Genomic DNA, 27,272 nt, shown 5'->3' on the forward strand with positions numbered 1-27,272 from the left:
ACTTCCCGAATGAGGATGAACTATTAGAAACCAAATGAGATGCAGAACACATTGTTTATGCGCACACTAAAAATACACAGGCATAGAACAGCGATGCATACATTAAAAAGGCACACCTTAATGAGATGTCTGGGATTTGTTTCAAAAAAATATGTTGGGGGGAGAGAAGAGAGGGGTAGGTATCGATGAAACAGGATTGACCATAATTGGGCAACTGTCGCGCCTAGGTGGTGTGTGCACGGAAATTAATACGCTGTTCTGTCTTTGTATTTGTTTGTGATTTTTCATAACAAAAAAATATTCCCAAACACGTTAAAATGGATGTTTATGGGAATGGGAATGGGGAGTGAAGGTAAAATGAACAGATGAAGGAAGTACAGCAGGGCAAGCCCGGCGAGGGGAGGGAGGTCTGAGGGAGGCAGGGATGGCAGGTGGGGAGTGAGGTGGGGCGCCTCTCCCGGTCCACCTGCTGAACCCCACCCAGAGGATCGCAGCATTCCCAAGCCAGTGAACCTTGGCAATAATCCATGCAGTCCTCGTTTCCTGGTGAGCAAACCAAGGTGCTGAGAGAAGCGAGTGGCTTGTCTGTGGCCATGCAGACCACGGTAGGACCAGAGTTAGCCTAACACCCAGGTCTCTCTGCCCTACGCCCTTCCTAAAACACAACGGAAAAAGAAAACAAAGACCGTGGCTTTGCAATCAGCCAGACCTAACTCCAAAGCCCACCTCAGATCCTGTGACCGTGGGCAACCTGCCCAACCATCCGCTGCCACATGGGAGTAACAGCTGAGAGCCGAGGGAGCGTGAGCATGACAAGCACACAGGCCCTGCCTGGGATCCACGGAGGCTCCAGGGGGCTCCGAGAATGTTAGCTCCTCCCTTCCCTCAGCAGAGACCGTGACTTTGTATCCTTACTGCTAGAGAAAGTGAGTCCCCGCCACAATTTCTAAAGAAAGGAAGCAGGCTCAGCCCGGGGCTCCCCTGAAGGAGAGGCCGCCCTCGGCCTCAGGCTCCTCCAGCGCCGCTGTGGGCATCGGCAGGTGCCTCTGTGCGCGCCCTCACCTCTGCCATCTGGGAGAAAGTGCTCTGAGCCTCCTGCACCCACGCTTGGTGGCTTTGTCGTCTCCGTTCCCTGCTCTCAGCTTCTGACGGCTCTTCCCGAACGTGCTCAGTTGCAGACACCAGGACCTTCTCGTACTCCTGAGACCCACTGGGCTCCAGCTCTTGGATGGTGGTGACCGTACTCCGGAAGGAGTGTGGGCCTTGGGTGACCTCCTCTGGCCAGGAACCTTGGGCAGCATCTTGCAGGTACGAGACAATGGAGCCTTCCTCATCCCAGTCCTGCAGTCTGGGGCCCAGGAAGAGAGAAAGGACACCCGGTCACCCTTCAGTCTCTGGCTGCTCAGATACCCTCCTCCCCGCCCCCGCCCAGAGCTGGAGGGATGGGCCTGCGTGAGCAAATCCCACAGCCCGCACACGGCTGCCTGTCCTGTCCAGAGAGGCGCAGATGGTCCGTCTGTGCTGTCCAGGTGGAAAGGGCCATGCGGACCAGTACCACTGGCCCCATCCCTTTAAGTGGATGGCTCTCCACCCGGGGCTCCTGAGGCACTTGGCTCACCCAGCTGGGTGTCACCGGGTCTGCACGCCCGTCACCTCACCACCTCCCCTCCAGCCCTCCAGGCCACCTGCCCTCCACAGTCCTTATCCTAGCACTCGTCCAATAAGGTGGCCACTCTCTCCCCTGGAAACATGCTCTTCTCTGGCTTCCAAGACACCACATTTGCCTCGTTTCCCCACACCCTCTCTGGCTACCACTTCTCAGTGTCCTTTGCTGGTTTCTCCTAATTTCTCTGACTCCTGAACACGGGAGCACCCCAGGGCTCCGTTCTCAGACCTCATCTCTACCCGCACCCACAGTAAGCTCATTCAGTCCACGGCTTCACACCCCATCTGTGTGCTCCGCGTGCCCCGGTGTGCACACAGCACCTCTTCCTTGACCGACTGCCTCCGCACATCTCTGCTTTGGGGGTCTAATAGGCCTCTCAGGGATAGCACAGTCAAGTCCACACTTACGGCCTTCTCCCCAGCCTGTCCCGCCCAGCCTCCCCCCACACTGCAGTATAGTATCTTCGTCCTTCCAGTGGACAGATCGAGGGTACCAGTAAGCTCTGACGTCTCTCGGTCTCTCACACTCCACGTCTTGTTTGTTCAGTGAACCTTCTGGTTTAGCTTTCAAGTATATATCCTGAGCACAGTCACTTCTGGCCACCAGCACTGCTACCGTCTTGGTCCATACCAGCAGCAACGCTTGCCTCCTGGCTCATCTCCCTGCCTCGAGCCCTGGCCATGTCAGGCTGCTCTCAAGGCAACTGCCACATCACCTCACTCCTCTGCTCAAAACCCTCCGGTGGCTCCCCATTCCACCCAGTAAATGCCAAAGTCTTTCGTCTTTCTAGAGCCCCAAGGCCTGACATGTCTGGCCCCATTACCTCTCTCAATCACTCTGCTGTGATCAGTACCTTCTCACTGTTCCTCGACTGTGCCTACTGCAAGGCCTTTGTGCTGGCTGGGCCCTCTGCTGGTTACGTGCCCTTGGTGTTCACATGGCTCACCCCTCAATTTCTTCTGCTCTTTACTCCAACGTTGTGGTCTTAGGCTTCCCTCATTTCGGCCATCTCCTCTCCACACACTGTACATACGACCTATCTCCCCACCTTTATTTTCCTTTTTAGCACCAACACCTAACTTTTCCCTTTTCTTCTTGGGGGGGGGGCGGAGAGGGGCAGAGGGAGGAGAGAGAGAATCTCAAGCAGGCTCTATGCCCAGCATGGAGCCCAACATGGGGCTTGATCTTACAACCCTGAGATCGTGACCTGAGCCAAAATCAAGAGTAGAATGCTTACCAACTGAGCCACCCAGGGGCCCCTAACTTCTCCCTTTCAATTACTTTCCATTTCATTGGCTTTATCTCATTTATTGTCTGTTTCCCCACTAGAACATAAACTTCTTGCAGATGGAGGCTTTTGTCTATTCTGTTCAATGCTACATTCCCTGCACCGAGGCACGGTTCACAGGTGCCTGGCACACAGTAGGCGCTCCATACATACTGTTGGGGGAGTGAACGAAATTCACCTGTCCCCACTGGAAGGCTGACCGCGGTCAGAGAACCAAACTGTACCACACTGAGGCCTAGCACCAGGCCTTCTGGCTCCCCCCTGCGAGGCCAGGCTCCTCGTGGTGCAGCGGCCGGGCCAGCATGCAGTGTGCGCAATGCGCGCCCAGTCAGTCCTCCTCAGTGACTGGCTGTCCCAGGCTGTTGGGGGGTGGCCTTGGCCACAGGGATGCCACCGTTTCACTCTGAATCCCCACAGGCCCTGTCCATCTAACTCTCGCTGCTCATCAAAGGATTCGTTTGGGAAATGAAAATGAAATGACATAAATCCTTGCTCTCTCATCTTGTAAATGATCTTCTTTCCCTCCGCCTAGGGTATTCGGGCCACACTGGATGGACCCCGGGGAAGGGCCCAGTCAGCCTGGGCTTCTGAGAGGGCCAGAGGAACTGGGCGGGGGGGGCGGTGTGGGAAGAGGAAATGAGAACAGGTTGCCCGAGGCCTGGCCAGACCTGAGCCACGCGGGTATGGTGGGTGTGCACAGCCTTCAGGGGGCACACGGACCATCTCCTTGCTTTAGGGAAACTTTAGGAAGCAATTTTGGGGGAAAGGGCCACTGCGGCTCAGCTCCTATGCCAGCCCAGGGAGGCCAAAGTGGTCCCCCGCACTCCACCCAGCCCCGGGGGTGTGGTTCCCCCCACCCCCGCCACAGAGGTGAGTCGGGCCTGAGGCCCAAGACCCTCAGTGTCTCCCCGCGTGGCTGCCTGCTGCAGGCCCAGGAGTGGCCCAGGAGAGCACCAATCTCTCCACAGTGGAGAGCTCTGTCCTGCGCCTACTAAGCCCACCAGCCTTACACTTCCAACGGGGTAAAGCAGAAGGGCACCATTATCAGCTCTGTCACACGCAGGCTGTGTGACTGCCTGAGTCACTCCCCTGGGCCCTGGTGCCTCTAGGTTTCTAAATATGGTCTTCCCCAATAAGCACCCAATAACGACAGGGGCCCAGAGCACCTACCCTCAGCTGCACTCGAAAGAGGTGGCTGTCCTGAGCCTTATAACTTCTCTCCTCATGCCCTCCCCTGTGCCAAGCCCCCTGCCCCCAGCCTCTCTCTGGCAGGCCACACCCGGGGTGGGGGGCATCTTGGGTGACTACTGGCCTTTGCAGATCACGGCTCCACGCCCACAGGACAGAGGCCTGAGCGACGGCTCCCGGGCACTTAGGACGCAGCACCTACCAATTCCCTCTGTGCTCCCCGTCAGCCACAATCTCCCCCGAAGCCCGGGAAGACAGATCCTGCCCCGGCAGCCCAGCCCTTACCTGTCCTGGTGCAGCTCCACCGCCCGACTCCCGCTGGGGGACTCTGTGATGCGGGCTTGCGCCCTCTGCTGGCCTGAAACAAGAGACACTTCAATCTCTGAGTCCTGCCCTGCACCTGTGGAGTCCTCCTGCCTCTCATGACCTGGCAGCTTCTCTTCTGACCTCTGACCTTCTTCCTGGTCAAGCAAATCGATAAGGCCATTTATGGCATCTGAATCCACTGTGTCGTCCTCCACGAGGTCCAGAGAGCCCAGCGTGGGGCCCTGGGGTCCCTCGGAGAGCACCCCCTCCGGCTTCCACTCGTGGCCGGTGGTATCCAAGTCCTCAGCTTTGCTGCACTCCAGAGAGGAGTCCTCAGCAGTGACCAGAGAGGGTGTGAGGCCCGCGGACCACACCTGCATGTCAGACATCTCCAGCATGGCGTCATGCTCCGTGGCCGCCAAAGGGATGGCGTCTATGACGGCCACCTCGTTCCAGTACTGGTCTGCACGCAGCGGAGAGGGAAGCGCGTAGTGCAGGGAGGCAGGGGACAGCAGCTCGTCCTGCAGCGAGGAGTAACCTGGATGGGCAGACAGAGGGCAACATGCTCCAGAAGCGATTTCTGTCACACACACTTACGTGCAAATCCACGCACACACACACGCACACACAGGCACGGCCATAGATATGCATGCACATTCCGGGTAGGGAGGCTTTCCAAGCTCAGTGTCTAATGCTCAGGCCTGTGGCCGCTGCCCAGGGCAAGGGGGCAGGAGAAACAAGGCTCTGGGGTGGGCAGGGGACAGCCGGGAAGTGGGAGCGGAGAACAGGGCTCCTTTGCTGAAATGGCAAAGAGCCTGGAATTCTTTCTTATCCAGTTCAGAGCACTAGATCAAGCAGGCTTGCTCCGAAGGATCTGTGCTCCAATCTGTCTCCAACCAGATGAAAGCCCACTTCTTGATGTCTGGGCAGAAAGAAATGTTGCTCTTTCTTTGCTCAAAACATCCCTTTAGCACAGTCCTTGGGGTAACCAGCCAGGGATGTCCCTTCAAGGGAGGGAACAGCACCCCCCTAGATCTGGGGCCAGTAACCAAGCTGCCTTGGAGGGGCCTGATGGGGTACACCGAACGCCCACCCTCTGTGCGGTGGTCAAATGGGAAACCACTTGGTTCCAGATGAAGTCACTTTTCCTCAAGTTGCAGACTGGTTCTGGAAACTCTGAATGATCTAAAGTGGCATGAGTGAGCATCCTAAGGGTTCAGAATAGGGGGCCAGGTCAGAGGGCAGCAGGAGTTACCAGGCCCATCGCGGCTGCGTCGGTGCTGTCCCGGGAAGCTCCTGGCCCGCAGGCCCTGCCAGCCCCAGCTCAGTGGTGAGCTGGTGGGACTGCGGTCAGTGAGCTCAGGCCCCCACAGGCCTGGCCCAGGGGTCACCGTGGCCTGTTCATGCATCTGTCCCTTGCGACTGGCTCAGATACGCGTCCCTGCTAGTTTTCTGCTTGGCTCTGGCATGGGCTCCCTCATGTTCAGAAGTGACTCGGAGCCTGAGTGAGGGGCACATGTAAGTGCATGAGGAATTGAGTGCAAGCCGAATGGGCAGTGTTCCGTCAGTTGGCTCCTCCGCTCTCCTCTAGCCAGGAGTGGGGGGGTCTGTGGGTAGGGCAAAGAGGGCCTCTGACTCCCCTTCAGAGTTCGTGCCAATCTGTGGGTGGGAGAAAGGACCGGAAGACAAGCTTCTCCATTCAGCTCAGCTTAGCTGGGGAACCGGGGCCTAAAGACCTAGTAGCGCCAAAACAGGACCCCTGGGTATGGGCAAGGCCGCCCCTACAGTCTCTAGGGAATTTCCTGTGCCCAGAGAGGCCCCTAACTTAGCATCCAGACTCTTCTTCCCGCCATTCACCGCCTCCCCGCCGCCACCGCAACCAGCTCTTCCCAGGGCTTGGCCTTTCTCCCACACAGATGGACCCTCCTCATCCCCAGGCTGGACACAGCTCCGGCTCTCTCACTGCTTCTCTACTGGAGACAAACCTGTCTGTGGCTATCCTCATTCACTCACTTGTTCAACCCAAAGATACTAACTGAGGGCCACTTACATGCCGGGGACTGTGCTAAAGGATTGAGGATTACAAACACACGAATGCACACTAACAAGGCAGGTTCTCTTCACCCTCTGCTTTCTTGACGTTTTCCCAGTGACTTCCGCTCACCTCGTTTCCCCCCCATCTTTGAACCCGTCCTGTGTTCCCTTGTTAAGCTGGTTCGTGGGACAGTGCACTCTTTGAGGGCAGGGATGTTGTTTCCCTCTCCCTCCCACTTTCCTAGAACAGGATTGGGACTCCATAGGCCCTGGTGACTACTGCAGAACTCTCCAGATGGGTGAGGAGGACATGGGAGCCAGAAGAGATGACCTCTGCCACACTTAGTAAAAACAAAATCGCTGATTTACGTATGTGTCCCAGGTGCCAGAAACCATGCTGTATGATTGACATACAACCTCTCTTCATCATCCCAGGAGAGTTTTCTTCCTGACCGATCTCTATAAGTCTCTGTGGTTCCGGGGCCCACAATGAGATGGGGGAGGAGGAGACCATCAGGTGCCGGGTGGCTGGGAGGGTAGCACTGTGCTTGCAGGCTAACAGCTCTGGCCAAACGAGGAGGAACAAAGAAGAGGTGGAAGAGTAGGAGAAATGGGTGGGCCAAATCTTCCTGTGTTAAATCCAAATCACTGTATGTGGAAACTCGACCTAAAGAATTGGGAAACCAGGGTCAATGGCCTTCAACCCCTCCATGGAAATCTCTCCAGAATATATGTGAGCCGAACATTTGAGAGTCAAGTGATTATTTTTCTTATTCCCCCCCTTTTTTTAAAAAAAGATTTTATTCATTTACTTGAGAGAAAGAGCAGAGCGAGAGAGAGCACATGAGCAGGGGGGGGCAGAGGGAGAGGGAGAAGCAGGCTCCTCGCTGAGCAGGGAGCCCGACTCGGGGCTCAATCCCAGAACCCTAGGATCATGACCTGAGCTGAAGGCAGATGCTTAACTGACTGAAACACCTAGGCGCCCCTCTTCTTATTCTTGAAGGCATTATTATATTGTTTCCATTACTAATTAGGCATCTATTTTGTAAAAAAAAAAATACCTAATATGTTATTTTTAGTTGTCACAACAACCCTACAAGGAAAGCAATATTTCTCCTACTCTATAGATTAGCAAACTAGAGGTTCAAGAACTGGCTCAGGGCACACAGTAAGAGTGGTCTTGTCACGAGATTTTGCCATTAGTATCTTTTAAAATTGCTTTATTGAGGTATAGTTGACATACAGTAAGTGCACATATTTTAAAGTAGATAATTGGATAAGTTCCAAGAAACCATCACCACAACGAAAAGAGGGATATTCATCGCCCTTGAAAGGTGTCCTCATGTTTCTTTGCAATCCTTCCTTCTGCGTCCCCGTTCCCATGTACCCACTGATCTGCTTCTGTCACCGTACATTAGGTTGCATTTCCCAGAACTTTCTATAAATGGACTTAGACCGTGTATACTCTTTTCTGCCTGGTTTCTTTCACTGGGCCTAGTGATTTGGGTATCACCCATGCTGTTGAATTCATCGATGATTTATCCATTGTTGCCGCTGAGCTGTATTCCTTTAGGTGGATACATCACAGGTGGTTCATCCATTCACCTGTTAATGCACATGTGAGTTGCTTCCAGTTGGGGGCTATTACAAATAAAGCTGCTTGTCCGTGTGAACATATGTTTTTTTCTTTTGGGTACACACCTAGGAACCAAGTGGCTGGATCACAGGATAGGTGTATTTTAACTTCTCAAGAAGCAGAGTCTTTTCCAAATTGGTTGTCCCGTTTTACATTCGCACCAGCAGTGGATGAGAGGGCCAGTTCCTCCCTATCCTCATCGACACCTGGTATGATTGGCCTTTTCCATTTTAGCCATTCTTACGGGGGGTGGGGGGTCGTGGGATCTCCTTGTAGTTTTAATTTGTATTTTCCTAATGACTAACAATGCTGAGCATCTTTTTATGTGCTTATTTGCCATCTGTATCTCTTCTAGGTTAACTGTTCAAATTTTCTGCTCCCCTAAAAACTGGACTGTTTGTTTTCTTACTGAGTTTTGAGAGTTCTTTATATATTCTATTTTTTTTGAGAGTTCTTTATATATTCTAGATACAAGTCCTATATCAGACGATTATTTCCAATATTTTCTCCCAATCTGTAGCTTAATTTTTCACTTTCTTAACAGTGTATTTTGAATAGCAAAGGTTTTTTAAATTTGGTGAAGCCCGATTTATCATTTTTTACAGATTACACTTTTCGTGTCGTAGCTAAGAAATCTTTGCCTTAACCAAGATTTCTAAGGTTTTCTTTTATGTTTCCTTCTAGAAGTTGTAATAGTTTTATGTTTATTTCTAGAAGTTTTTATGTTAGGTTTTACATTTAAGCTGCCATCCACTTTGAGTTAATTTTTGTGTGTGCTGATGCAAGGTATGAATCCAAGTTCAGTTTTGCTTATGAAAATCCAATTGTTCCAGCCCCACTTGTAAAAATTACCCTTTCTCCACCGAATTGCCTTTGCACTTTTGTTGAAAATCAGTTGTTCATATAGATGTGGTTCTATTTCTGGACTCCATTCTGTTCACTAATTTATCCACCTTTTGTTGTTGTTGCTGTTTTTTTTTTTAAGTCAGGAATGGATATTGGATTTGTCAAATACTTTTTCTGCATCTATTGTGATAATCATATGGTTTTTCTTTTTTAGTTTGTTAATCTGATGGATTACATTGATTTATTTCTATTCTTTTAAATTTATTAAGATGTGTTTTATGGCTCAGAATATGGTCTATCTTGGTGAATGTTCCATGTGAACTTGAGAAAAATGTGTATTCTGCTGCTGTTGGATGGAAGTAGGCTGTAGACGTTAGTCACATCCAGTTGATGATGGTCTTGTTGAGTTCAACTGTGTCCTCACCCATTTTCTGCCTACTGGGTCTGTCCATTTCTGACACAGGGGTGCTAGAGTTTCCAACTCTGATACTGGATTCATCTGTTTCTCCTTGCAGTTCTCTTAGTTTTTGCCTCCCATAGTTTGATGCTCTGTTGTTAGGCACATACACGTTAAGGATTATTATGTCTTCTTGGAGAACTGACCTCTTTATCATCATGTAATGCCCCTCTTTATCCCTGATAACTTTCTTTGCTTTGAATTCTGCTCTGTCTGAAATTAATATAGTTTCTCATGCATTCTTTTTTTTTTTAAAGATTTTATTTATTTATATGACAGAGAGAGAGAGACAGCAAGAGAGGGAACACAAGCAGGGGGAGTGGGAAAGGGAGAAGCAGGCTTCCCGCCGAGCAGGGAGCCCGATGCAGAGCTCAATCCCAGGACCCCGGGATCATGACCTGAGCCGAAGGCAGTCACTTAACCAACTGAGCCACCCAGGCGCCCCTCTCATACATTCTTTTGATTAGTGTTAGCATGGTATATTTTTGTCCATCCATTTACTTTTAATCTACATGTGTCTTTATATTTAAAATGGGTTTCATGTAGACAAGATGTGGTTTTTGATGCGTTCTGAGTCTTTTAATTGGTACATTTAGACCACTGACCCCCAAAGTGATTCTTGATATAGTTGGATTGATATCTATCTTATTTGTTACTGTTTTTTATTTGTTGTGCTTGTTCTTTTTTCCTATATTTATCTTCTACTCTTTTTCTGCCTTTTGTGGTTTTAATTGAACATTTTATATGATTCCATCTTTTCTCCTTTCTTAGCATATTAGTTATGCTTCTTTAAAAATTTTATTTTTAGTGGTTGCCCTGGTGTTTGCAATATACACTTATACAGTCCACAAATAACACTACAGCATAGGTAGTGTGAGTATCTTATAAAAAAATAATTTTAGTTCCTCCCTCCCATTCCTTCTACCACTGCTGTGCATCACTCATCATTCATTTCACTTACACATAAGCATGTATGTATGTGTGTGTACATGCATAAGATACATACATAGGCATGCATAATCGAATACATTATTGCTATTAACATTTTGAACAAACTGTAGATCAACTAAGAGTAAGAAAATTTAAGCTTTTATTTTATTTTCACTTAATCTTTCTTTGATGATCTTCCTTACTTTATGTACATCCAGGTTCCTCATCCATATTGTCTTCCTTCTCCCAAAAGAACTTTTAATACTTTTTGCAAGGCGGGTCTGCTGGCAACAAATTCCCTCAATTTTTGGTTGTCTGAGAAGTCTTTATTCTTCTTTCACTTTTGAAATATAAAATTTTAGAGGATACGGAATTCCAGGTTGGTGTCTTTTCCTCTCAACACTTTAAATATTTCACTTCACTTCCTTCTTATCTGTAGGGCTTCTAAGAGAAGTCAGATGTAATGTTAACTTTGTTCCTCTATAGGTAAGGTATTTTTTCCCCGTTTTTTCGCCACCCCCCCACCCCAGGATTTTTTTCTTTATCTTTGACTTTCTGTGACTTGAAAGTGATATGCCTAGGTGTAGTTTTCGGCATTTATCCTACTGTGTCCTCTGAGTTTTCTGAATTTGTGGGTTGGTGTCCAACATTAATTTGGGTAAATTCTCAGTCATTATTTTTTTCAAATATTTCTTCTGTTCCTTTCTTTCTTCTCCATCTGGTATTGCCATTATGTGTATGTTACACCTTCTGTTGTCGCTCCACACTCCTTGGGTATTCTATTCTTTCGGTCTTTGTTCTCTTTACTTTTTGGGTTTGGAGATTCCTGTTGACATATCCTCAAGCTCAGAGATTCTTTCCTCAGCCGTGTCCAGCATATTAGTAAGCCCATCAAAGGTGTTCTTTATTTATGCTAGTATTTCTTTCTGGTTCCTTCTTAGGATTTTCATCTCTCTGCTTATAATACCCACTGTTCCTACATGATGCCTATTTTATCCATTAGAACGCTTAGCATATTGATCATAGTTGTTTTAAATTCCCAGTCTAATAATTCCAACATCCCTTGCCATGACTGCTTCTAACGCTTGCTCTGTCTCTTCAAACTGTGTTTTTTGCCTTTTGGGATGCCTTATAAATTTTTCTTGATATCCAGATGTGATGTACTGAATAAAAGGAACTGCTGAGAATAGGCCTTTAGTAATGCAGTGGTGAGGCATGGCAGGAGGAAAAGCATTCTCTAGTCCTGTGATTAGGTCTCAGTCTTTTAGTGAGCCTCTATGCCTTTGGACTACGAGCTTCACAAGTATTAAGATTTTTTTCCCACTACCTTAGGTGGGAAAAGATAGCTAGCATGGGCTGGAGTTGGATATTTTCCTTTCTCTCATGTGGATAATTTTTAAAATTTGAGAACGTTTCTCTTTTCCCATGTAGACATTGTCCACCCCTAAGTACTGCCTTACTAGTGTAGCATAAGCCCTGACTGTTGGGTTGTCTTTTCTTTTTCTTTTTTTACTTTCTGTAATGCAAGTGCCTGACCTAAGCTTTAATTGCCCAGGTATCCACTTCAAAGATGGCTACCTCAAATAAACATATTGCCAGGCACATGACACATTGCCGGGCCACCTCCCCTGACTGAGGCCCTTCTGTTACAGAGATCTTGGTTGATTTCAGTAACTGATCATTTTGGGCCACTTGATTTTTCTTTTCTCATGCTTTAAATTCCCACTCTTATGTTTTAAATTTACCAATAGTGAGCTCATGAGGGGCACCTGGGTGGCTCATTTGGTTAAAGTGTCAGCTTTGGGCTCAGGTCATGATCTCAGGGTCCTGGGATTGAGCCCCGTGTGGGCTTCCTGCTCAGTGGGGAGTCTGCTTCTCCCACTCCCTCTCTGCCTGTCCCTCCTGCTTGTGCTCTTTCTCTCTCTCAAATAAATAAAAAAAAAAATCTTAAAAAAAAAAAGTGAGCCCATGAAACCCTAGGTTCCCAACCTCAGCCCCAAGCTTGATCTCTATCTCTTTCCTCACAACCTTGCTATGTGGCCTTAAATATGCTATGTAATTTTCAAGTTCTGTAAGTAATAAACCTCCCCCACCAAACATTCCTGGTGGTTATTGCTAATGGACATCTTGCAATCATAATAAGAACCACAAGGGCTGGTCCAGCCACAATATTAACTATTGATAGGCTGAGTCCAACACACAACTGGCATCCTATAAATTTTGATGTCTTGTGTTCAACTCAGACTATATTCTAATTTCCCTTTTACTCTCTTTTTTGACCCATGGGTTATTTAGGAGTGTATTAGTTAGCTCCAAATATTTAAGATTTTCCAGATTTTCTGTTATTGTTTTCTAATTTAGTTTCACTGTGGTCAGAGAACATGCTTTGTATATCTCAAATTCTTCTAAATCTGAGACTTGCTTTTTGGTCTAGAATATGTCCCATGTTGGTATAAGTTCCAGATGCAACTAAGAAGAATGTGCATGCTGCTGTTAATGTTTATAAGTGTCAATTAGGTCAAGCTGGAGGACAGTGTTGTTCAAATCTTCCATATGCTTACTGATTTTTCTACTTGTTCTATCAATTATCAAGACAGGGATATTGAAATCTCCCACTATAACTGTGGTTTTGTCTATTTCTCATTGAAGTTTTCTCAGCTTTTGCTCCATGTATTTTAAAACTATATTACTAGGCACATAAGCATTTAGGATTGTCATGTCCTCTTGATTAACTACTTACAAAATTATTTTCGTCCTTGCTGGTAATATTCTTTGTTCTGAAACCTACCTGTTTGATATTAATATAGCCATGCCAGTTGTTTTTTGATTAATGTTAGCACAGTTTATCTTTTCTCATCCTTTTACTTTTAAGGAATTTGTGTTTTGATATTTGAAGGGCATAGTTGAGATTTACCTATATATTCAATGTGACTATCTCTGCCTTTTAACTGGAGTATTTAGACCATTTATATTTAATAAGATTATTTATATGGTTAGGTTTAAATCAATCACTTGCTAATTTCTACTTTTCTATTTATCCCATCTGTTCTCTTTTTCTTCTTTATACGTCTTCTTTTGGATTAATTAAAATTTATTATAATTTCTTTTGGTCTATTTTGATGGATTATTAGGTATAATTCTGTTTTATTATTTGAGTAGTTGCTTTAAGGCTCATAATATACATCCTTGACCTATCACAGACTACTTTTTTAAAAAGACTTATTTATTTATTTTAGAGAGACAGAGAGTGTGTGAGTAGGGGGAGGGAGAGGAGAAGCAGACTCCCCACGGAGTGTGGAGCTTGAGGCAGGGCTGATCCCACGACCCTGAGACCATGACCTGAGCAGAAACCAAGAGTTAGATGCCTAACCAACTGAACCATGTGATAGGCACACCTATCACAGTCTACTTTGAAGTGAAATTATAACACTTGGTATATAGTATAAGCACCTTATAATAGTACATCTCATTTTTCCCTCTTGACTTTTTTAACTTTTCTACTATTGTTGTCATACATTTTACTTTTACATATGTTATAAACCCAACATTACATTGTTGTTATTTTTGTTTACCTTTTTATCTTTTAAAGAGATTTAAATAATGAAATAATGTAATTAACTAGAAAATTATGTATTTATCCTTGCAGTTAACATTTTTGCACTGTTAATTCCTTCTTATAGATCCATATTTCTGTCTGGTATCATTTTACTTTGGCCTGAAAGACTTCTATCTATTTTCTTAACCTTGCTTGAAGCATGAGTCTCCTGGTGGTGAATTCTTTCAGTTTTTGTATGTTTTGAAAAGTCTTTATTTGCCTTCATTTCTGAAAGCTATTCTTGCTAAGTACAGAATTCTAGGTTACTTTAGAAGTGTTCTTTAAAGATGTGGTCTACTGTAAAGATGTTGCTCCACTGTCTTCTGACTTGCATTGTTTCCAACAAGAAGTTTGATGTCATCCTTATCTTTGTTCTTTTGTACACGTCCCTTTCTCTTTGACTACTTTCAAGACCTTCTCTATCACTGGTTTTGACCAGTTTATTTAAAATAAACCTTGCCCTAGTTGCTCTCATGTTTCTTGTGCATGTGATTCATTGAACTTCTTAGATCTGTGTATTTATAGTTTTCATCAAAATTGGACATTTTTCAGCCCTTATTTCTTCACATGCTTTTTCACCCATTCCCTTTGGGAACTCTATTTTCACAAATATAAGGTCACTGAGGCTTTTTAAAAATTTTCTTTTCTTTTGGGTTTTGAAGAGTTTCTACTACTATGTTATCAAATTCACTAATCTTTTCTTCCGTAATGTCTAATCCATTCAGTGTATTTTTCATCCTACACATTATAATTTCCTCTCTAGAAGATTGGCTTGAGTGTTTTAAAATGTTTTCTATGTCTCTACTTAACTTTTTTAACACCTAAAATACAGTTATAGTAACTATTTTACCATTCTTGTCTGCTAATTCTAACATCCTGTTTCAGTTTAGAGTCAGTTTTAATTGATTGATTTTTCTCTATTATGGGTCACATTTTCCTTTTTTTTTAAAGATTTTATTTATTTATTTGACACACAGAAAGATAGAGAGAGAGAGAGAGAGAGAGAGCACAAGTAGGCAGAGCGGCAGGCAGAGGGAGAGGGAGAAGCAGGCTCCCCACTGAGCAGGGAGCCCCATGTGGGACTCAATCCTAGGACCCTGGGATCATGACCTGAATGGAAGGCAGACACTTAACCGACTGAGCCACCCAGGGGCCCCTCCTATCTCTTTTATGTCTGGTGATCTTTAACTAGATATCAGACATTGTGAATTTTATCTTGGTGGGTGCTAGATATTGTTGTATTCCTGTGAATATTCTTGAGATTTGTTCTGTTATGCAGTTAAGTAACTTGGAAGCAATCTGATCCTTTTGAGGTTTGCTTTCAAGGTTGATTAGATAGGACTGGAGCACTGATCAACCTAGGGCTAGTTTTTTTCTTCCATTTCCAGATAAGGCCCTCTTTTGTTCCCTATGCAATGTCTCTGAATGATCAGTCTGACTGTTGGGAATTGCTGATTAATATTCAACCAAAACTTGCAGGGGACCCTCTGAAGATCTCTAGAATTCTCTAAGCAGCTATGTCTCCCCTGGTACTCTATATCTCGACAACTCTAGCTGCCCCATTCTCTCTGGATTCTCAACAACTTCTCTTCAACCCAGGGAAATTTCTTGGATTTCTCTTCCCTATGTCATGACCTAGAAACTAGCAATTACAGAGTTTTCCTCAATTATTTCCCATGTCCCATGGATCACGGTCTTTTATTGACTAATGTCCAAAGTCGTGAGAACTGTTGTTTCATATATTTGGCCCATTTTGGGAGTGGGGGGCTGTTTTAAGCAAGAGGGTATATTCAGTCCTTATCTATTTACCTCATTTTGGCCAGAAGTGGAATGCATCTTAAACAGCCCCTTGGTTATAGCCAAGTGAATTTCTGTCACTTTTGGGAATCTCAGTAAGACCTGATAAAGACAGGAAGAGGGTAGTTCTACTGGCCACAGAATACCTGAGGCTCATTTGGGTATCCTTTGGGAACTTTCTTCCTTAAAACTTCTATGGTGTTTACTTTAATGGAATTTCACCCAAATGAAATGTGTCCATGAAAAGAACTCATGCATACCCTCTCCCAGGCTTTTCTTTATTCTGGAGCCCCTCCTCTAGTAATAGTGTTTAGGGTGTATGCCTCGCTGCTCCCTCTCAGGCTCCAGAGGACACCCACTGATCTATCCACATCCCCATAAGCTTAGATCTGAGGCTGCGGGTGGCCATACACAGTGCCAGTGGGGATTACTATTAAGTCAGAGCAATGCTCATAAGGCCTGAGCTTATCCTCATGAGGATTATCTCCCAAAATCTGGGGTGGACCAGACCATAGGAAGGTCTGCTGAGTCCCCTAGGTTGAGTTTCAGGAGTGCCCATCTTTCTAATAGTCTCATGTGGCTCTGCCACCCCTGAGTCACCAGCCCACCCCTCACTCTAGAGCTCCTCCCTCTGGGGTTGCATTTTGGGGAGATCAGGTAAGAGGCAAATACAGATACTGCTCTGGGGCAGAGCACAGGCCAGCAGTCCCTCCCCAAGTCTCTCTTCATCTCTGGTTATCCTGCTGGGTTTCTGCTGACCAAGATGTAATGATCACCCTCAGAGTTTAATGTTAGTAGCAAGCTAGACAAGGAGCGGACAGCCAGCCTGGCCTCAGACAAGAGCCACATTCACCAGTTGTATTCAGAAGTTGACAGAAGTAAAACACATTTTATTTCGACATTACCACATGTCCAACTAATCAAACAAATGGACCTGACAGGTGTGGATGTGAGAGATCCATTTTCTTCCCTCTTCTATGAGAAATCTGATTTGTTTTTAGAAACATGCTTTTCTTTTCTTTTCTTTTCTTTTTTTTTTGCTTTATGGGCAGTTTTTTTCTTCATGTTTATTACCCAAGAGCCCAGGGCAGTCCCTCCAGTGGAGGAGAAGAAAACTGGCCTTTCAACTTAAGCCCCTTTCTGCTTTGACCAGGCCAGGCGCATACGGCAAGAGGAGCCAGGACGGAAGGAAAATAGATCTCAAGTTTCTGTTTCCTTGACAGCACAGAGCACTCAAGCCCTGCCCTTCGTCCCCATCACTTCATAAGGAGGCTCAGACAAGCAAAGAAGCAAGGTAAAGTGCAAAGGAGGCAAGGTTCAACTGCAACATCTGTGTGGAGGGCTGGGCGGGCAGCAGGACAAGCCATCATGGGCCCCTGCCCAGGAGAGTGCCAGGGGAATGACGGGTGACTGCTCTCCCACCACCCTTCTACCTCTCAGTCTTCCTGCTCCTTCTTTCCAGGCTAGAATGGTACCCAGATAGGGGATGGTCTTCCTGGGGCAGGGAAGAGGGCAGGATAAACAGAGAGAAGCCAATTCTAGTGCCAGAAGGGCAGAGCAGACCGAGCCGGGTGTCTGTCTGCTTGGGCCGAGGTGGGGAGCACGCATGCAGGGCACAAAGCCTGTGTCCGTCAGGAGGCCAGCTGGGGGGGTGGTGGAAGGGGTGACAGGGCTAGACAGGGAAGCCAGGACGCATAGAAGCATTCAGTTTGTGATTATCTAAGAACAACAAAGCAGGGAGAGGAATCCTTTGAAACCTTAAGTTAGATCATGCTACTCTTTCTTGCCAAAGCCTCCAGTGGCTCCCTATCTCACTTCCAGTGACCAGTGTCCTCAGGGGAGTCTGTAAGAGCTGGCCTCCTGATGCCCTCTGAGCTCTGCTCCTGCCCTGGCTTCCTCCCTCCCTCTGCTAGCGTGTTATATCATTCACTTACATACTACATTGTTGCTTGACTCGCCAAACAGAAGGTAAGCTCCCTGGAGGCAGAGTTTTAGGGGATTTCTGTGCGTGTATGTCTGAGAACCGATTTATCTCCTCTGCCTAGACCAGTGCCTGGCATGTGACGGGTGTTCAGAAAGTATTTGCCAAATGAGCAGACCCACTAAAACAGAGCCTTTTTTCACCAGTCACGGAGCACCCAGTCCCACAGAGGGATTTCGAACTCTCTTGAGGCACTGGACTCTCTAGGCCTGACTGGGTCTGCAAGTCTGGCGGTGGATGGGGAACTCATAGATGCCTGAGTCTGGGACTCTTTTTTTTTTTTATTGTGGTAAGAACACTTCACATGGGACCCACCCTCTTAACATAGTTTTAATTGTCATCCTGCCTTGTTTCTGCTCACGTAATTCTATGTGCCTGCTGTCCCCTAGGTACGTAACTGGGGCACAAAGAAACAAAAACTTGCTGATTTGACTTGACTGAAACAGCACCAGGAATGTTAAGAAACCCAACCAAGGGATCAGGGATCAGAGTGAAAAGGAGAAGCATTCTGTCCCGTGGATTTCCCAAAGTTTCCAGCATCCCTCAGCTGCCCTCCCTTTCTTTCTCTGTGGAAGGGAGCTGGGCTCCTTAGCAGTCCCTGCAGTGCTCCGGCTTGGTCCCCCCGAGGTACGTGGGAGCAGACCACTGTCTCGGAGCCTTTTTATGCCAGGCATGAAGAGCGGCGAGCAGTGCGCAGTACACAGCCTCCCCTGGAACCAGAGGACCCCCGCCCCGCCGTGCACACGCGCACACACACGCCCTCACACACAGCCGTGAGACACACGGGGAGGAAGGGCTAGAAGTCCTTCACGACATGCATCTGCGGAGGTGGACGGCTCCTGAACACCGGGCCAAGGTGGAGACAGTGGAGCCAGGCAGTGTGAGAGCATGAGCGGACGAGAGGTCCAGGTGAGGTCAGAGGCAGAAGAGAAAGACGACAGGACGTGATCAACAGAGGAGCCCTGCGCCCAGTGGCGCTAGATGGCATGTTTCAGGAGACACGGGGCACGGGAGAGAGAAACGTGTAAGGGGCTCGGCATGCGCAGGCTCCACCTGGCAAAAGGAGGCCGCACGCCCAGACAGGCCGGGAACTTACCGGCTCGGGGCACGCCCCCCGGGCGCAGGCACCTGCGCAGCCAGCACAAGCGTGGGCGGCCCCGGACGCCCGTACACTGGCAGCCTGCGGAGCGCGGCGGGAGGTAGCTGCCCCAGGTGACGACTTAGGCGCCAGAGAATTAAAACGGTTCCTTCAAGTTCTGTAAGGACCCTCGGGAATAGACTCTAAGTTGCTGACTTTAAAGAAGAGGAGCTAGTCAGCGGCTCATGGAGTCGGGAGGAAAGAAGGGACTGGAACCCTAGCTTCCTGGCTCCCACCGAAGAGCAGGGCCTCTGCTCTTTCTGTGCCCAGTGGCTGGAGAGACGGCAAATGAGGGGAGGGGGTGCGGGACCCCCAGCCCGTCTCCTTCATGCAGCTGGCTACTTTCACTGCTGCTGGAAGGAAAGAGGTGCAAGGGAGGCACCCCCTTCCCCCGCCCCCAGTGGGGGTCCTAGGGGCAAAGGTCAGGGGCCTCCGCGCTTCCTCCCCTTGCCACCGGTCACCCTGGGGGTCTGCGCCATGCTTGAAGCACATTAAAAAGAGGGAGACGAAAGAGATGGGGTGAGGAAAAAAAGAGAGAGAGAAGGAGAGACCAGGCTCAAAAAAAGGAGCCCACTTAGCCTCACAGAAGGGCCGCAAGAGGACTTTGAAAACACCAGCCAGCTTATCCACATCAGATCTTGAGCCCAAATCTCTACGCCCTTTCCTTCTCTATCACTGACTGTCTTACAGATGGGAACGCGAGCCCAAGAGGGTCCATTCCTGGCGCAGAACTACAGAGAGGGGCGGGGGGCCCAGCCCTGCCCCGACTCCAGCTGTTGCCTGGACCACGCCAGGATCCTGTCGCTGCGGAGAGCATCAGGAAGCATCTCTGCCCAGGAGTGCACACCTGTCTCTCCTGCTTGCCTCTGCGCTCACCCCCACCAGGGAGGGAGCGTGTGGAGGTCGACCTCCCACCAAAGGGAGAGATGGTTTCATGAAGTGTCACATGCTGGTGCCTGGAAAGTGGCACCCAGGTCAGCCCCGCCTCCTTCCAGGAGACACTCACCATTCATCTGGGAGGGCGACGAAGAGTAGTCCCGGTCCGTGTGCCGTCGCTCAGGTTTCAGATTGCGGCTTTGTCTGCCAGAGCCTTCCAGCATGTTCACGATCTCACCTCGGTCAATGTTCCGCAGGGCTGCGTACAGATTCTCCACTGTGGGGGGGGAGGGGGGAGAAGAGAAGGGGCGCTTGCCGAGGGGATTCTCATCACCGTGGGGGGGGGCGGGAATGTGGGGGGGGGGGGGGGGGGGGGGGGGGGGGGGGTGATTTATCATCTCCGAATGTGGAGGCACCCCTCTTTTGTCATAGTCAAAACTACCCGCCTCTTTGGGGGATATTTTGTTATCCTTCCACAGATCTTTTCCAACCCCGTAATGGTGGCCAATTTCAAAGCATGGAAAGACTTTTTTTTTGTCATCTAAGAGGAATTCCACAGGGAATGAGAGTGAGGAGAATTGGATACTGTCTTTTTGAAATCCTTGGTCCTTGCCAGTTGATTTGAGATGCAAATGCAGACACTCAATTTCCTCTCAGTGTTCCTGAGGACTGGGAATTTAGTTGAGGAAGAACTGATGAAACGAGTGAGACAAATCTTCCCTCCAGGGCGGAGGGAAAGATACTCCCGCATCAGGCAGGATTTGCTCCCCCATGCTGTGTCCTGGGAGGACAGTCCTCATGTGTTTGACACACTCCACAGGAAGTCATACACCCTGCACCTATGTGGTCATCTTGGTCCCCGTGTGACTGTTCTCTTACTCAGATGGGAAAAAAGATGAGGCCAAGACTTTCCTATCTTCTTACGACAGGATTGCCTAGAGGACCCCGCGACCCTGGAGAGGTGTGTGTGTGAGAGACAGAGACAGAAACAGAGTGTAAAAGAGATTGGTTCCAAAGGCCATGATCACAACTGGAATTTGAAAGAAGAACTGCTTGGGTGAAGAGGCCCAGGCTTTGGAAAGAGAAGGCTTCCTTAGCTTAATGGTACTGACTGTTTGCGTTTTTGCCTTCACGGATGACCCAGAGGTTCAACAAGGCTACACTCTGCTCCAACAAGGAGTTGGGGTTTTCCACGCGGATCCTGTTGATGTCTTCCACACTGAACTGCAGTTCCCGAGCCAACTCTGCAAGCAAAGACCCGAGGCCAGGGGTGAGCCACGCCAGAGCCCGGCTCCGGCTCCCCAGCTGGGCGCCATGGAGTGGGGGCGTCTGGCAGGGAGTACCATGAGTTAAAGGACAGTCTCCCCGTGGATTTGGTAGTCCTTCTTACCCAGAAGTACCTAGTGAAACAGAGACACCTGCATCTTTCTATCTCCCGAAAGTGGGGCGTAAACACGAGTGCTCAAAAAATAGGTAGTGAATGAGTAAGCGAATGAATGTCCTTTCTTTCTTTCATCACTTCAAATATGAGATGACAATACTGAGCCTCTCAGCAAGGCTAGTGCTCATGCAAGGTCACAGAACAAGCCAATGCCGGAGCCGGGCGTGGGCTGAGCCGGCGGATGCCCACTCCAGGGCTGTTGAACAACACCAGGGTGCCACTTACTTTCCACCAAGAAGCAATTAGAGTGGAAATGCATTTCTGTACTTATGTTTCTTCTGGGAAAGGCATTATTTACATTGAAAATGAAAATACAAGTTCCCATCTAAATGCAAGGCAATAACACAGAACGTTAGCTTTTTCCCTGCCATTGTTTTTATTCTTATTTCTCACAGGTGCTTTGGAAGGGAGAACAGCCTCAGAGTCCAATTTCAAGGATGAGGAAGACCAGAGGACAGTGATGGTAAGAATCAGAATGTACACGAACCACACACCCCCCCCAACACACACACACAAGAAGCAGCAGCAGACATTCTTTTTTGGCTTAAGAATGAATAGTCCCTGAACTTCTGTTGTAAGTTTTTGTCAGAGTCTTTCAGCAAGTTATTGTTAAGGTTTCTGAGTTTGTCTGAAGCCCCCTCTACAGGGAGGCTGAGTGAAGGAAGTCCTTTCATATGAAAGTTAACAAAAAAGGACCAGGGATGGGGCGTGGTGGTGGTGGTGGTGGTGGTGGTGGTGGTGGTGGTGGTGGTGGTAGTGGTGGTGGTGGTGGTGGTGGTGGATTAAGTTATAGGGCCGGTGACTGAGTAAAACACCATATTTTGAGCTTTCACCATATTTTTCCCACACACAGCCTCACTTCAAATGAGATCTGCCCTCACTGTTGATGTGACTTCTGGTAGACCTCAGTGACAGCCAGAGATTCTAAGTGAAGAATTTTGAGACTTCTTTTCTTTCCCTCAACAAAGCCAGCCTTTGAGGAAGGGCAATGTGAGAACAGGGAGCAGTGGACAGGTGGTCAGGAGACGTAGTTTTTTGTCTCTGTGTTTTTTATTTGTTTGATGGTTTTCCAGAGTTCTCTCACTAACTAGCTACAAAACTAGAGTCACTCTATTTAACTGGATCTCGGTTTTCCCATCTGTCAATTGAGGTGAACCAGATCAATTCTAAGGTCTCTTGTAACTTCAGAAGTTAATTCTTCCTGGGGTGCCTGGATGGCTCAGTTGGTTGAGCGTCTGATTCTTGGTTTCAGCTCAGGTCATGGGATCAAGCCCTGCGTTGGGCTCAGCGCTCAGTGTGGAATCTGCCTCAGATTCTCTCTCCCTCTCCCTCCTGTTCATTCTCTCTTTCTTTCAAATAAATAAATAAAATCTTTTTAAAAAAAGTTAATTCTTTCTTATAAAGAAAAATCAGGCCAAAATGGAGGAGGGAGGGGGCTCACTTTTTGCACTGGTGCCCAAAGGCATTGCTGGGTCCAAGACAATCACACATCAGATGCACCAAGGATGGTGAAAAGAGGTTGCTCCTGAGGGGGAAGGAGCTGTAGGGGTTTGTGTAGACTGGCAAAGTGCCGACTCACCCGCCCAGCTGAGGCCAAGGTGTTCTGATATAATAGCCATCTTCATATCTGCTCGGTCTGTCCCACTGAGGGAACCTGGGGAGAAGCATTGGGTTGCAGTCAGTCCTCTGGGCAGGACAGGCCATCAGCAGGTGTGAGTAAATGACCTTAGATGGAGGCTCAGCGCATGGGCAGCCCTCAGCGTCCGCTGACCTGGTGGCCAAGCCTGTGCAGGCTGGGTGCAGGCCGGGGCCAAAGCCTCCACATGCTGTGCTCACAACGGGCTAAGCTACTCTAGGAGTGAGGGGGAGTGATGTCACCTACAACCTTCTGGAAAGGTGGCGACACACATCGCCAAGAGTTTATACCCAGTGAGGATTCGCTGAGAATGCTGTATCTCAGGGCCAACGGCGTCAGAGTCCTTCTCCTCTCATCAGCACCGCTCACCTGCAGAGGGAAGACAAAGAAAGGAGACTTGGGGCCTGGGGCGTCCCCCTTCTTGGAGCTGCTTCAAGCCCGCAGGCCGTGGGGTGGGGCGTGATGCCCGTCCTGGCAAACGGTAAGTAGCCCTGCTTCTCTGGAGCCACGACACGAAGAACAGACGTGTGCAAAGAGGTCGGGGCAAGAGGGAGTGATGAGATTCACGTACTTTATTAAGAATAACCAGAATGGCAAGCTCGTGTGGCCCTTACCAGGTGCCAGGCCCTGTCTGATGCTCGCCACGGCCTCTGGGTAGGTATTAGTACGACTCCCATCTCATGGATGAGGGTACTGAGCCATAGAGGGGTCAAATAACTTGCCCAAAGTCACTCAGCCAGTAAGTGGTAGAGCTGGGGTTTGAACCTAAAAACCAAGTCTTTCTTTCTGGGTCCCTTTATACTCAAAAGACCCGTTTTCGGTACTGGCCCGAGGCCTAGCACCCCAGCTCTGCAGAGAAGCACCCAGATGCTTGCTCAAGGCTGCAGGAAATCCTCTTTTGAAAGGGAAGTTGGTTCACACCCTCCCTGGACAGAAAAGAGAAACTAAGCCACGGACATAGGGCCAAAGCCCTGCTTTTTCCCTAGCTGGCCATGGAAGGCTCACAGCACAGCAGCAAAAGAACAACAGGAACATGGAGACGCACAAGCCCTCCAAAGTCCCTGGTGCAGCGGTGACTCTGAGGCTCTTACAGGGACGGATAAATCAACATATTTGGTCAGGACGCCTTTGCTGAGCTCAAAAATCTGGGTGTTTGCAGGGGTTGAGACACCAGGGCTCCCTTCTCTGAGGGCCTGGCACACTGGGGAAGATAAGCAAGTACATGAAAAAGAGGCTTGAAAAAACCTCGTAAATGGCCAGTAACCTCGAGCAATTCGACACCTGGTTCTAAGCCTCAGAGGCCTCAGACAAGGGGTGCCACGGTAGATGCCTGTGAGGCTCCTTCTGACCTTCGAGAAAGATCATCCTAGAGGGCTCAAGGCCCACAGTGAGGACACGCATACCACTGTCTGATACTGGCATTGCTCCTAGCTTGCAGGAAGGCCTGGGGTGCGCTCTCCCTGCCCAGGCCAGTCAACTGTCCCGAGGACAACCAAGAGCCTTCCTGGACCTCAGGGAACTCAAAGGCAGCTTTTCAACAAGAAGTCCTTTGGAAGCACTTGACCTTGAGTCTGTACGGGGACCCCCCCCCACCCCCCCAGCAAGGGCCCTCCTCAGGGGGCAGCTCACCTTGGTGCAGGGGGGCATGGTGATGTTCAAGTGGCAGAGAATGTGCTGGGCGTCCTCATACTTCATGGCCTTGCGCAGAAATGACAAGGACCCTGCTGGTTCTCGACTGCTGTCCCTCACCTACATTCACGCACACAAAAGCAAGCCTCGGGGGGCTGTTCCAGAGGCTTAGAGATTTCTGCCTCCCAAACCCCCTCGACCCGGAGGATTCATCGGCACCTTCACAGGTATGGCCAGGCGGTTCTCCCGAAATGACTGGAACTGGAAACTCCGCTGCTGGGCAGCTTTTCTGACGGGTACCAGGTTCCCAAAGAGCTCTGCGAAAAGAGGCATTCCTTCCAGAACCTGCAGGAGGAGAAAAGCAAATACAGCTTGTCGGGGAGACATGCCTGCAAGTCCCGTCCTGCCTCCAGCTCTGGTCTTTCTTTCACCAGCTCATGCCCCATCTACCACACGAGGCACAGGGGCCGTGCTCTGGGAAACCCCACCATTTGTTTTGAAAAAGGTTTTGTTTCCGAGGTTATAATGAGTGAGGCACGCCTTCTCACTTCAAAGGATTTTATAATAGGCAAGCATCTTTGTATATCTCTGGGTGGTTGATCAGGATTGCCATCTGAGTACTCTAGAACTCCACTGAAGGGTCATCATAGGGCTTCCCCAGGAGAGCTGGGTCTCTTTTTACACCTGTCCAGGAAGGTTTAGTTTATGGGAAGTGCTACAAGGACCACGTTATATTGGAATCTCACCCATGGATATAGGAATCCTTACTGCGCATATGCACGGTTCGAAGCCATTGAACTTCATGGGTTTGATGAAATTATCATCAAACCCATTTGACAGTTGAAGAAATTGAGGCCCAAAGAGAAGAAATGTTTCATCTAGTTAGTTCCCGAATTGGGACTAGAGGTAGGGCTCCAGAGTGCCAGCCCTGTGCCCTCAGCCCCCTGGGAAGGCTCAGAACAGACTCTGAGGGCAGACGTTTGGAAGGGTCCTGGCTCCTTGCACGTCTTGACACGACGAGTCTCCTGGGGTCAGGACTAAGTTCCGATCTAGTCCCTGGTCCTTTCTCCTCACATCATTTGTCCAGCTGTCCTCCCTGCCTCATCGGGGTGCTACCAGAACCCTGGCAGAGCAGGTAAGCTCGTGTGCTCGGGGCTCAGACTGCTCAGACAAATCCTTTCTCTACCTTTTCCTCGGGTGCGTGACCTTGGAGGGTGACTTCACCTCTCTGGGGCCCGGTGCCCCAGTCTGCAGATGGGGATCATAAGAGCACGCCCGCTGATGAGACTCAGGGGAGATTATGCTAGCTTGGCACAGCCAGGCACGGTACCTCTATGTCCCTGCTCCGAGCCACCTCGATGAAGTTCTCATGCTGCTCCAGGGTCTTGTCCACTTTGTCATCTGTCATGCAATAACAGCGCAGACGCCCTTCGCGGGGGTCATTCATCTTGGCAAAAATGACAAACTTGGCCATGTAGGGCACGGCGGTGAGCTCCTTGTACAGCAGGGAGGCGAAGTTCACAGCTTCGGCAGTCCGAGGACAGTCGGACAGCCAGAACCTAGAAAGAGGGGGCTGATCAGAAGCATGTTCCGGCATGCCCGGTGGAGAGCTTCATCTCTGTGCCCACAGAAGGAGCCCGTGCGCCACAGGGGTGGCCGCTCTGATGGCCCCGCTGGTCGGCGCGGGGCCTCTGTGTGCAAAGGGGCAGAGGAGGGCCCTCCCTCAGGTTCAGCCCGGGATGGGCGGGTCGAGGCGGGAGGATGGGGCATGAGTGGGGGCCGCGCTGACCCCCCTCGGTGCAGGGGCTGCAGCCCACCTGGCAGAGACGTTGGTGGTGAAGGCAGCGCACTCGTTGGCATACACGAGCTTGGTTGTCCCCGTTATATCTTCCCACTGGGCTTGGTCTGTTCCTCCTGCAACAGGAGCAGAGACGAGCTGGGGGACAGCGTTCAGAGGGTAGACAGAGCTTGGCGAAATGTAAGGGCAGAGCATGGAAGGGCAGAGCCGGGGACACCTGTGTGGCCCTGAGCGCACCTTTGTTCTCATACTCTCCTCCTCCTGGTGACCCCTTCTTCTAGGGGCCAGAGGGCTAGACCACGGAGGGGGCTCTACCCAGACGGATCGCCCCTCCCTCCATCCCCTAGGGAAGCCAAAGCAAGCTGATGGCTGGCTTCACCTTCTCCCGTTTCCCCTGAATGTGGCCACAGGGAGCCGCTGCCGCCCGGAAGATGGCACAGAGGCAAAAGGGGCACCTCTCACCAGTGACACTGCAGAGCAGGCGAAGGCTGGTGGTGTCCCCCTCGCCGCTGTCCCTTGGGTTGTCCGTCCAGGAAGGAGGGAGCGGGATCCGAAGCCCGATGGGGCGGTAGAACTTCCGGCGCCGTGGCTCCACGGTGACAATGGGGCTGAACGTGGCCTGGTTGCCCAGCAGTTTGGTGACCAGCTCATCTGGTACGGGCTGGGCCTGCGAGGCATCAAAGGTGGACCCTCAGCCTCGAGGAGCAGAGGGGCTTGTTCACGAGGGGAAGCACACCCCCAGAGGGAGAGCAGGCTGTTTATGCAGAGGGCAAAGTCTCCCCGGGGGGACATCGGGGGCCCTCCACCATTGGACCACGCAGATCTGTTTTGATGAGCACAAGGCCTGTGTTGGGGTTGACGTCACTGCTCAGCTGTCTTTCTGGAGCCCTCTTCTCCCCCTTTCCCTCCTGCTCCTCATTCCCGGGATGACACGGTCCTTGCTCCACATTAGTTAGCTCTCCAGAAGAATCCCCTTGCAGCTGAATGCACGATCAGGGGCTTTCTGCAGCGTAACAAGGAGCACCTGTCT

The 27,272-nt window shown here is 49.4% G+C and overlaps 1 protein-coding gene across 18 annotated transcripts in view; it reads right to left on the reverse strand.

Moving 5' to 3' along the window:
• Positions 1 to 27,272, reverse strand: part of ANK1 (ankyrin 1) — a 213,718-nt gene that overhangs the window by 12,325 nt on the left and 174,121 nt on the right. For 15 of the 18 annotated variants that reach the window (XM_073902550.1, XM_073902542.1, XM_073902539.1 and 12 more), the window contains 11 exons: positions 26,705 to 26,909; positions 26,262 to 26,358; positions 25,775 to 26,003; positions 24,664 to 24,789; positions 24,445 to 24,564; positions 23,106 to 23,184; positions 22,759 to 22,833; positions 20,851 to 20,982; positions 19,869 to 20,015; positions 4,428 to 4,986; positions 1,063 to 1,348 (listed from right to left, as the gene is read on the reverse strand). In XM_073902550.1, coding sequence (XP_073758651.1) covers positions 1,063 to 1,348; positions 4,428 to 4,986; positions 19,869 to 20,015; positions 20,851 to 20,982; positions 22,759 to 22,833; positions 23,106 to 23,184; positions 24,445 to 24,564; positions 24,664 to 24,789; positions 25,775 to 26,003; positions 26,262 to 26,358; positions 26,705 to 26,909 — 2,055 coding nt within the window. Of the gene's footprint in view, positions 1 to 1,062; positions 1,349 to 4,427; positions 4,987 to 14,001; positions 18,702 to 19,868; positions 20,016 to 20,850; positions 20,983 to 22,758; positions 22,834 to 23,105; positions 23,185 to 24,444; positions 24,565 to 24,663; positions 24,790 to 25,774; positions 26,004 to 26,261; positions 26,359 to 26,704; positions 26,910 to 27,272 lie in introns of those variants that run through there. The other 3 variants (XM_073902554.1, XM_073902547.1, XM_073902555.1) reach the window with 3 other exon arrangements.

The sequence above is a fragment of the Callorhinus ursinus genome, unplaced genomic scaffold (assembly GCF_003265705.2).
Source record: "Callorhinus ursinus isolate GAN/ISIS: 27379988/994484 unplaced genomic scaffold, GSC_fseal_2.0 scaffold17, whole genome shotgun sequence".
Taxonomy (NCBI): Eukaryota; Metazoa; Chordata; class Mammalia; order Carnivora; family Otariidae; genus Callorhinus; species Callorhinus ursinus.